Source organism: Sinocyclocheilus grahami, unplaced genomic scaffold, assembly GCF_001515645.1.
Source record: "Sinocyclocheilus grahami isolate Dianchi unplaced genomic scaffold, SAMN03320097.WGS_v1.1 scaffold621.1, whole genome shotgun sequence".
NCBI classification, from domain to species: domain Eukaryota; kingdom Metazoa; phylum Chordata; class Actinopteri; order Cypriniformes; family Cyprinidae; genus Sinocyclocheilus; species Sinocyclocheilus grahami.
Genome location: NW_015505800.1, coordinates 775,506 through 787,444, shown reverse-complemented (window position 1 = coordinate 787,444; position 11,939 = coordinate 775,506). Strand labels below are relative to the sequence as shown.

Here is an 11,939-nt window from a genome sequence, read left to right as displayed (position 1 = left end):
GGTCACAGTCTGGAGCCCTAAAGATTATAAAATGTACATATATATATACACACACACACGTGTGTCTCAATAAATGTCGTGGAAAAGTTCATTTATTTCAGTAATTCAACTCAAATTGTGAAACTCATGTATTAAATAAATTCAATGCACACAGACTGAAGTAGTTTAAGTCTTTGGTTCTTTTAATTGTGATGATTTTGGCTCACATTGAACAAAAACCCACCAATTCACTATCTCAACAAATTAGAATACTTCATAAGACCAATAAAAAAAATGTGTGTGTGTGTATCCCTGGGTTCTCAGGACCAAGTGATCCCTTCCCATCAGTTTATGTGGGACTATGTAGATCCTCGTTTCTGTAACTCCTGAATAAAGGCTGTGAAAGGACACACAGGAATACATTAATACAGAAAATAATCTTCATATGAAACACAGCAGGGACAGGAAGGGAAATGCACGGGGGGAAATGATGTTCTCACCTCCAATGATTTCATTCTTAACCTTCTGAAGCTCTTTTCTCACCTCCTCTAGCAGTTCCTAAACAATCAGACGGACACATATAAACCAATTCATGTTCAAGTGACAATACCTCCATGTTGAGTAAAATCATGGTAATATCTATAGGGTTGTCACAATACAAAAACGTAAATTTTTTTATTTTACATAAACTGTGCAAAATTATTTCTATTGTCTCTTAATTAAATAAAGATTTAATTAAATATAATTGAGAATTTCTAATACATTTTCAGTAATTTAATCAAGTAAACAACCAGACAGTACTTGGCTACCGAAATAAGTCAGCAGTCCACAGTAAAGATAATGCAGAAGTACAGATGATGATATTATATATACACACCCACACCTATATTCTGCTATTATTCAGACAAAAGTATTAATTTCTTAAGAAAAAAACAAAACTACTGAACAGTAACATATATTCGTATCAATGTCGTATCAAAGCACTGGTACTTTTAGCTATTCGTTTATCGACTTCAATTCTGACCTGTTTAATTCGCTCCATCTCTGACTCTCCTTCTCCACTCTCGGGCTCTGCTGATTGGCTACTGGGTTTCATCCTGTAAATACAGAAAGACAGGTAATTATTAAATAGAAATAGGAAAACAGAAGAGGGAAAAGGAGAACAAAAAGGGAAGGTGAAAGCAACGGTCTGTACACCATACCAAAATGCAATAAACTGGTCTAAAGTGACTTTTAGAGTTATTCAGAGGACAACCCAACATCAAAGTCTCATCCACTTCCATGGCTTCAACTGGAATAATGTCATTGCAAAAAGGCTGCTATGTGCGCAGTTCATTTCTATATTTATGTATTTACCTTCCCTGAAAAAGGGGGCATGCATGCATGCAATTTTAGCTGGTCAAATTTGCAAGGATATACATTTTGAAAAATGCACATCCTCTGTGCACCTTTAACTTGATATTTTATAAAAAGATTGTGGGTGCCAATTCTAAACTTGCAATACTATTTAGAAGGGTTAATATCTGAATTTGGACAAAAAGTGATGCTGCGGTTTAAAGTCATGGATGTGGAAACAGCTTTAATATGGGCTCCTACACAGATCTGGGAACAGAAGGAATACAGTTAGTAACAGAGAGCCCCTAATGGACAATAAGAGCATAGCAGCAGAATCACTTAAATAAATCCAAGCCTGAAGACAACTGCAAGTACCCTCGAACAAAGCATGTAATACTGTTGAAAAAAGCATGTAATACTGTGACAGAGTTGCACAGATCTACAGACACTAGAGAAAGCCAAAGAGTTTTCCCAAAGTCCACGAAGCCAAACAAGCTCAGAAACTCAGATCCACTCCAGTCACACATGATAGGTCAAGTTAAGTCCAATCTACCAGAACCAACTCAGTGTTTGTGTGTATGGTATATTTATAATCTATCCCTAAATTGGTGACAAACTTGCTGATGATCTGCTTAAAAATGCTAAACCTAACTAATTATAATTAACTCAAAGATAAAAGTGTCCCATAAAGTAAAATTTCCCTTTCATTGGTTCACTCAATGCCGTGTCAATAGCTAATCCTATGGAAACACCCTCCAGTTGTGAAAATACAGAAATACGCCAGTATTTTGGTTGATGGCACAAGCGCTGCCCTCAATGGCACCATCACCAGGGCCTCAAAAGACAGAGTTTTATTACTTAAAAACAGTGACGTTGCCGCATCATTGCTGAGAAGTATTCAGTACCGAAGGCATTTTATTAATAAAAGTTACAGGGCAGTGTTGACAAGTTTCTGCACTCATGGATGTTTATGTGTGTGTGCAGCGGGATCTCAGATTTATATGTGTGAGTCATGTGTGTGAGCTTCAGTATAGAACTGTGATTAAAAAGATAGGAACTGCCTGTGCATTTCATGGTTTAATGCACACCTTCCAGCCAATCAGAACCGAATACTCAGACAGACCATGGTAGCCTATAGACCAGGGGTGTCAAACTCAATTCCTGGAGGGCCGGAGCCCTGCAGAGTTTAGATTCAACCCTAACTAAACACACCTGATCCAACTAATCAAGTTCTGAAAACTACATGGTATGTGGGTAGGAGCAGGGTTGAAACAAAACTCTGCAGGGCTCTGGCCCTCTGGGAATTGAGTTTGACACCCCTGCTATAGACCATGGTAAATATAGACAACCGTTAACGGTTTAAAAATTTGAGGTCAGTAAGATTTTTATTTTTTTGTTTAATCAGTGTTTTGAAGCAAGGATGCAGATTGATCAAACGTGACAGTAAAGTCTTCTACATTGTTGCAAAACATTTCTATTTCAAATAAATGCAGTTCTTTTTGAACTTTCTATTCAAAGAATGCTGTTTAAATCTAGATTAAAGACACATCTCTTTGGCCAAGCATTCAAATAAAGCATCTCATAATCTTTTACTGCAGTTATATCTGATCAAATGTGCATTATTATTCTTTAGTTTGAGTTAAACAAATCAATTTAGCTTGGTTGGAGCAGCAGCTACGCTAATCATGTCTCGATTTGTTTCTCTGTTTTTGCCACGGGATTGACATCTTTACAGTTTACACAAACATATTAAGCAGCACTGCAACATTATAAAAACTAAATTAATAATGCTTCTAGAGCACCAAATCAGCATATCAGAATAATTCCTAAAGGATCATGTGGCACTGAAGACTGGAGTAATGGCTGTTAAAAATTCTATTACATTTTGAAATATTTTGAAATAGAAAACTCTTATTTTAAACCATAAAAATATTTCACAATATATTAGTCTTTACTGTACTTCTGATAAATGGAGACTTGTTGAGCTTAAGAGACTTCTTAAGAAACTTTTGAACGGTAGTGTGTGTGCGAGATTTTATACACACACATATACAGTATATACATATACAGTGGTGTGAAAAGGTTTTTGCCCCCTTCCTGTATTTTTAATTTTTTGCATATTTGTCACACTTAAAAGATCATCAAACACATTTTAATATTACACAAAGATAATGCAAGTAAATGCAAAATGCCGTTTTTAAATGATGCTTTCTTTTATTAAGGGAAAAAAGCTGTCCAAACCTGCCTGGCCCTATGTGAAAAAGCAATTGCCCCCTAAATCTAATAACTGGTTGTGCCACGCTTTGCAGCAAAAACTGCAATCAAGTGTTTGCGATAACTGGCAATGAGTCTTTCACATCGCTGTGGAGGAATTTTGGCCCACTCTTCTTTGCAGAATTGTTTTAATTCAGCCCCATTGGAGGGTTTTCGAGCATGAATGGACTGTTTAAGCATCTCAATCGGATTTAAGTCCGGACTTTGGTTTGGCCACTCCAAAACCTTAATTTAGTTTTTCTTGAGCCATTCAGAGGTGGACTTGCTGGTGTGTTTGGGATCATTGTCCTGCTACATAACCCAAGTGCGCTTGAGCTTGAGGTCACAAACTGATGGCCGGACATTCTCCTTCAGGATTTTCTGATAGAGTGCAGAATTAATTGTTCCGTCAATTGTGGCAAGTTGTCCAGGTCCTGAAGCTGCAAAGCAGCCCCAGACCATCACCCTACCACCACCATGTTTGACTGTTGCTATGATGTTCTTTTTATGAAATGCTGTGTTGGTTTTACGCCAGATGTAACGGGACACACACCTTCCAAAAAGTTAAACTTTTGTCTCATCAGTCCCCCTGCTATAGACCATGGTAAATATAGACAACCGTTAACGGTTTAAAAATTTGAGGTCAGTAAGATTTTTATTTTTTTGTTTAATCAGTGTTTTGAAGCAAGGATGCAGATTGATCAAACGTGACAGTAAAGTCTTCTACATTGTTGCAAAACATTTCTATTTCAAATAAATGCAGTTCTTTTTGAACTTTCTATTCAAAGAATGCTGTTTAAATCTAGATTAAAGACACATCTCTTTGGCCAAGCATTCAAATAAAGCATCTCATAATCTTTTACTGCAGTTATATCTGATCAAATGTGCATTATTATTCTTTAGTTTGAGTTAAACAAATCAATTTAGCTTGGTTGGAGCAGCAGCTACGCTAATCATGTCTCGATTTGTTTCTCTGTTTTTGCCACGGGATTGACATCTTTACAGTTTACACAAACATATTAAGCAGCACTGCAACATTATAAAAACAAAATTAATAATGCTTCTAGAGCACCAAATCAGCATATCAGAATAATTCCTAAAGGATCATGTGGCACTGAAGACTGGAGTAATGGCTGTTAAAAATTCTATTACATTTTTAAATATTTTGAAATAGAAAACTCTTATTTTAAACCATAAAAATATTTCACAATATATTAGTCTTTACTGTACTTCTGATAAATGGAGACTTGTTGAGCTTAAGAGACTTCTTAAGAAACTTTTGAACGGTAGTGTGTGTGTGAGATTTTATACACACACATATACAGTATATACATATACAGTGGTGTGAAAAGGTTTTTGCCCCCTTCCTGTATTTTTAATTTTTTGCATATTTGTCACACTTAAAAGATCATCAAACACATTTTAATATTACACAAAGATAATGCAAGTAAATGCAAAATGCCGTTTTTAAATGATCATGGACTTGAGTGGTTTATACTTTATTGCATGTTTAGGTAAATGTGTGTGTGTGTGTGTGCGTGAAAGCAGGGAAACCAAGGACGCCAGCAGTGTTAGTCCATAACCAGTTGAGAGCATACTGTAGTAAAAGTACCTGGTAAATGGGCTAGAGGAAGAGGGTGACTCCAGACCTCTGGGTGCTGAGTTAGTCCTGTTTGAGACATGTACTGTATATATACTTCACTTTAAATTTAAACTACAGGGCCCTATGGACAAGTCAGACTCAACAGCTGGAGTTCTTCAAACATCAGGCTAATGGAGACTCAGTGCTGGTACTTGATATAAACAAAGTTTTCAGTTCAATGTATAACTAATAAGCTTCCAGTGTCTTTAAATGAATGTTCACCTGGGCATGGTGGCTGATTTTTCCCATGGTCTCCTAAATTCTGTTAAAGAAAAATCACAGAAAATGAGAAAACACTCAGTGAGTATCTAAATGTCACAAATCTCAATCACAAATGCATTGTGTTCTTACCGCTTGGGCCTTGAGCGTCGGAATCATCCTGAAGATCATCAGGCAAAGGAAAAGAAACAGAGAGAGCAGAATGAGTGTTTCCTCTGCATTCAGTAATAGTGCTGGCTTTTCAAGTCTAACTCAATTTTAGTACTTACATTTACAGTAATAGAGGCTATATTCCACCTCAAGTCTATAGAACAACCTCTTTAAATAACTTAAGACTTCTGCATGCACTTTAAATGGTCGATTTTCAGGAAATGTACAGGTTACGCAGGAATTTTACAGCCAATTTCATTGCTTAATTCAATGTCTGTTTTTAAGAAAATTTTAAACTTTCAAAAAAATCTTAGATGGTTCCAGTCACAATAATTCTATGTAAGAGGATGTGCTACCAATGTGATACTAAGGTTAAGGTTATGGTTTAGGGTAGAAATTTGTTTTAGCATTTTGTAGGTAATTAGAACTGTGATTGATATGACCAATAAAATCTTTAGAATCGGCTACAGAGTTGTTGTTACAATTCACTGGTTTGGGGAAAACACACACACACACACACACACACACATGCTTTGTTTGTGGAACTGACACAATCACTCATAATGAGCCTTAAAAGATTGAAGGTGTTCATACATTACTGGGCTCCTCCGCTTTGGGGGGCGCCTTCTCCCCTTTATCTGCTGCTTTTCTCCTGTGCCAACAGACACAATGACAACAGTCATTTACAGCACATTGTTACCAAAGCCAAAGAGTTCAAGGAATATTATGGGTTATTTCCTAGTTAAAGTCTAAAACAGCATAAGTAGCATGATGTCAATTAAATATAATAATAATAATTTTGACCCTCAGTTTATAAAATAAAATGAAAGACACATTTACAGTAATAAACACAAGGATGAATTACTTAAGGGATAGTTCACCCAAAAGTCAACATTCTGTCATCAATTACTCACCCTCATGTCATTCCAAACCCATCATTAATCTTGAAAAAAGCAGCAATATATATTTTTATGAAACTTAAAGAGACTTTTGTCCCTCCACTGAAAGTTCATTACACCCAAACATTGACGTCACCCAAACATCAATTATGTTCATTAAATAAGAAGTCTTAAGAAGATGCTATGTCTTTATGAAGTTTTAGCAGAATGAACTTTCAATGGAGGGCAAAAATATTTCAATAAAAATACCTTCATGTGTGATTTAAAGATGAGTGAAAGTCTTACGGGTTTGGAATGACATGAAGACGAGTACGAATTTTCATTAAATAATCCCTTTAAGGTGGCACACATTTGGCAATTTATTCTAAAAAAATCTAAATGCTAAAATTAGCAGGACAGAGTGATTCACAAACATGCATATATTTCAGGAAGCTATAAAGCACTATGGAATAGAGTTCTGCACCTGCAGTTACAGGAGTTATGTCAGTAATGCAGAACCAGAAATTCATCCACCTAGTCACACTTCACAGCTCAAGAAACAAATATATTTGTAATGAGGAATTAATTTAACAAGGAATTCATGTAAGTGGTATATATTGCTGCTATTAAAGCCTCCAGCACCCTTAACACTACAAGGTTATTACCAAAGTCCTTCGATCAACAGCCTTCTTGGTAACACCACAGACTATGATCTTCCAGTCATGCAAGTACATCTACTTTCAGGTTGAACAGAGAAAGACAGGGACATTTCCAAAACCAATTTACTTAACCGAAATTACAATAATCTAATCTAGCATTACACTTTGTGGTCACAGTATGCATGTCAAATTATTTCAGATATATGGTTAGAAACTGAGAATCATTCTTAAATAGAATCATTTCCTTTATTAAATAAATAAATACTGGAACTAAATGATTTTCAGTTCTTAAAAATCCATTCTTCCACAAATGCAGAATTACTACTTAGTGGTGACGCAACACTGCCGCTGAATGGTGCGAAGCATAAATAAAGCACAAATGATTTTTTTTTTTATTGACTTAAAAACAAATCATGAGGAGTGCAGCCCAATTCAAATAACTCTTATGAGCTGGTTGAAGAAATGAAATACTGTATGTTTATATGTACTGTACGCCCATAAAATCTATTATGCAGTGTCCGTGATTCATCTATTTTTGTTAGACTATTTGCTATTTATTCCAACACATCTATTTATAGGATTTACAAGGAGTTGCTGTGGCATTTCATTTATATCCATTCCGTTAAAATCTGAAATAATCTCATTTAGTCAAAAATTAAGGTCAGTAAAGTGCAAATGTTTTTTTTCTAAATACTTCTTCCACAAAAGCATCAATAAATCAGCAAAGAAACCAGAATTAAAAGGAATCTGAAATCAGCGGAAATCATTACACTGCAATACAATGCAGAGAAACCCCCCCCCCTTTTTTATGGATGTCATATGGAGGGAGGCTGAATAAACTGCTTTCATGAGGAAACGGCTTATTGCATAATGAATCGACAGGCTATCGGCTATTTTTCAACATGTTAACCATTAAATTTAGTGGTATTTGCAAACAGCATTTTACATACAAGTCTGACTGCAACTCAATGATGTCAAAGCTATAATGTGATTGGTTATCAAGGCACACGTGATCCAAGATGACCGTTGTGTTTCTCCAACAGTAGAGGTTGATATCTTTCTATTTTAGTGAATATTTTAGTTTGACTCCATTCCTGAATGGAGCAGGCTGAAATTATTGTGGTAACCGAGTTGTTCCAACACTAATTGAAGATGCATTAGTGTATACATTTACTATATGGTTTTGAATCTTTTTTTCTACTGACCTTCGTGCTAGAATTGCGCTCATCTCTCCCATCAGGCCTCCTCCTCCTCCGCTGGGCATAGACGCACTGCTGCGGCTGCTGTCTGCTTTAGGAGTTGGCGCCACAGCACTGCCACCTCCACCTCCACCTCCACCTCCTCCTCCTCCTCCTCCTCCTCCAGCACCAACAGGGGTCTCATCGCGGGGATGAGGATGTTGAAGCGCCGTGTTGGTGCTGGGTTTTGGGGGTGTACTAAGATGTTGATCGTACACCTCGCCAACCGTCATCGGACTCACTTTAGTACCTCGCTGTCCCATCGCTGTGAAAACTCACTGACCACTACAACAAACCCACAAAGAATGTAAGAATGTCACGCGCTTTATATACCCCGAGAGTTCTATTCGAACGCGCTCTGTGACGTCATAAGGCTTTGAGCGTCTCAGAACTTTCTAATGATTGCCGTTCAGTCCTATCCATAAAACATGATAGAAAACAAATCAATTCATACTAAACTAAATGCATTTCTGTTTTTAAATCTATTCATGTATATACAATATACATATATGTAGGCCTATAGGACTTAGAAAATATGCATTATAAATGCTATATGTATGTTGTTGTTTTTTAAAATAGAAACAAATTCCTGTTGAGACCAGGCTCCATGCTGCATACCCTCCTCCACCTCCACTACCAACATCATCCTGCAGGAGGAAGCACTGAGTCAATAACAGCAGCCAGGAATGAATGTGCGCAAAACATGATAGGAGAATGGACTCCACATTTTAACTATGAACAAGGTAAATAGGGTTTGTAAATTTATTTGAAATGTAATCTTTGTGAATGGATTTCTTAGACTGTATTTTTTTTTTACACCAAGTAAGTTTGTATTTACGTATTAAGTATTTAATAATAAATAAGTAAATTAATATATACTTAATTTATTTTTGGTATTCACATGGAAATGTATTTAATTGTCTTTATAAAGTTCCACCAGGGGGGAACATAACCCTCTTACTTCACATCTGGCTTTTTACACTATGTGATTGGTTTTCACCTTCTACTTCCATTTCTATTTGTGTAAACTTTTAGTATACAAGTTTTAGAGTTGCCAGTGTTTCATTCTCTGCGTTCTCCAACATGAAATATTGATTTGATCATATTTCTTACTTAAAACCCGTTTCTGGTCTTTTGTGTGTGATTCATCAGGAAACGTTATTCCATATTTAAAAAGGCATTACATCAAAATGTAATAACTTGCTCAGCCTCTAAAAAGGCATTTCATTTCCAGGTGATGTCACCAAGACTGTAAAGAACGTTACCAGGAAGTGACTCATTATTTTGACTTCTGGACATTCTCTTATTGTGATCCTCCTGTCACTCATTGTCTCACCTTGGGCACTTTGCGGAGTTTGGCACCTGCCAGGGCAGCAGCGAGACCACCACCACCTGGTCCTTCTCCCTCACCACCACCTCCTCCAGAGAAGGGCAGAGGAGGAGCAGGTGGAGGTGGAGCTCCTCCTGAGGGAGGAGGTCCAGGTGGTGGGGGAGGTCCAGATGGAGGGGGCCCAGGGGGAGGTGGAGGTCCAGGGGGAGCCGGAGGGCCTCCAGGGGCCAAAGGTGGTGCTGGAGGAATGACTACAATAGAACAACAGCACAATTATGTTATTAAAATAGTTATCTCACAAATAAAGGTCGGTTTGACAAATAATTGGCAATTTAATAATAAAGCAGATAAAAAAAATGTAATGGGCATATTCAAATAATTGCATTGCTCACACAGCTAAACCATAGCGTTAACCGCTATGCCAAAGCTCTGAATTAAATCATACTCAAATTTAAATTGTTTATGGACATACTTTTATAACTACAGCACAGCTGTGAACTATTGCAAATAATGCTTTTACACATTATTTATTCTTTAGTAAATTCTACTCAAGAATGCAATTAGGTGTGATTATAAAGAACAAATCGCATCAGTGACAGCCCAGTATTTTTCGATTCATTTTTTCATAGGGATTTCAAAAAATATCAGTGAACCAAGCAGCTATATGCATAAACATTTTTTGTATCAATCATAAAAAAATCTTGGTTGATCTCTACTTGGAGAAGACTGCAATGATCTCATAAACCAAATACACAAAGTCTTGTCCGTTGAGGTAAAACACTTTCTACTGACCTGGAGCTGCTTGCCGTTCTCTTTCCTGTCGCTCTCTCTCTTGTCTCTCTCGCTCTAGCTGCTCCAACCTCTGCAGTTCCAATCTGCAGGAAAAAACATGAAGGCATTGCAATTATTTTGACATATTGCGATTTTAAATGAGATTTGCGAGTTGGTAAGGTAATAATTAAATCATAGAAACTGTCAAATTAAAATAATATCTAAATGAAACACTAAAAAAATATTAAATATTTAGTTTACCTGCATGTCATGTGACCAACCAACATCAAAGAATCATAAACATGCAAACGTGTTAAATTACTGAAAAACTTAAAGGTAGTACTTCAAGTATATAAGATCATAAAATAACAGGTGGTTTAAATGGACTAAATAACTGGAGAAATCTGGCATATGTCACCAGAGAGAAGTCTGATCCATTTCTGACATTCTGATAAAAAATTAAAAGGCCAGGAAAAAAAAAAAAAAAAAAAGAGATGTATACATGGGCAAACTGTCCACATTAATACCCATGACGTGCATTTAGATATGGTGTAAATAAATGTTCATTTCATGCTAACTTTAAGTAATTCACTGCTGTTATGTACAACGAGTTCACACAGGCTTCTTGACTCACTTCAGGCTTCTTGAGTTGAAGTCCAAATCACTGAATTCAATAGAAATGATCTAGTCTTTGTCACTTGGCTGAAGTTTGCAGTAGATGTGGGATGGGATGGAGATTTGGTGGGTTTACATATTTTGAATCACTCTGAGACCGCTTAAATGAACCAGCAAACATAAAACATGACTTCAAACTTGAAACGTGCATACAAAAATGTGTTTTCATGTGTAGAAAAACACATGAGCAACATGAATACTCTCTGTAGCGACACTTACAGTACAAGACTGCAATGTCAAGTTTCATGTTAAGTCAAGCCTCTCCGAGAGCCATTCAAAACATTTCAGTCAAGTAAAGACATGTCAACCAGCTCCATGTAAAGTCTTTAGCAAGGTAACCATAACAACTAGACAGAGAGAGAGAGAGAGAGCGAGAGTTTAATTTTTTCGCCTGCAGTCTTGCAGGGAGAAAGAAGAGGAGAATGAGGCAGGGAAGAAGAAGATTTAAGTGTCAGAAGGCCTGACCCAGACTTCTGCCCCATCACTTCAGGGTCTCAAGGAAAGCTAAATACTTGAGCGTTAATACCAATAATCCCTTGAGAGTGTGTGCTTGTGTGTATGCGTCTGTAAATGAGGTCAAAGACTGACCAGGGAAACCATGACTTCAGGCAATTCACACGATACCACAGGAAGTGGACAAAAACTTCACTTCAAATAAAATCATTTTGTTACGTAAACCACTACAAATAACCCCTAGTTTGTACCTTCTCTGTTGTTCCAGCTCTTCTGGGGATGGTCCATTGGACACAGGTCGCGTGGGGTAACCTAAAATACAATGCAGTTGAAAAAGGTTGCATTGCTTTTTTTTTT

At 36.8% G+C, this 11,939-nt stretch overlaps 1 protein-coding gene across 3 annotated transcripts in view; it reads right to left on the bottom strand.

The window, feature by feature from the left end:
* Positions 1 to 280: 280 nt before the first annotated feature.
* vaspb (vasodilator stimulated phosphoprotein b) overlaps positions 281 to 11,939 on the bottom strand; it is a 50,501-nt gene continuing 38,842 nt past the window's right edge. For 2 of the 3 annotated variants that reach the window (XM_016241400.1, XM_016241399.1), the window contains 8 exons: positions 8,321 to 8,441; positions 6,173 to 6,230; positions 5,561 to 5,588; positions 5,432 to 5,471; positions 5,180 to 5,236; positions 1,004 to 1,076; positions 480 to 537; positions 281 to 376 (listed from right to left, as the gene is read on the bottom strand). In XM_016241400.1, the coding sequence (XP_016096886.1) occupies positions 339 to 376; positions 480 to 537; positions 1,004 to 1,076; positions 5,180 to 5,236; positions 5,432 to 5,471; positions 5,561 to 5,588; positions 6,173 to 6,230; positions 8,321 to 8,441 (473 nt within the window). In that variant the 3' untranslated portion in view covers positions 281 to 338. The remainder of the gene's footprint in view (positions 377 to 479; positions 538 to 1,003; positions 1,077 to 5,179; positions 5,237 to 5,431; positions 5,472 to 5,560; positions 5,589 to 6,172; positions 6,231 to 8,320; positions 8,442 to 11,939) is intronic. The other variant, XM_016241401.1, reaches the window with a different exon arrangement.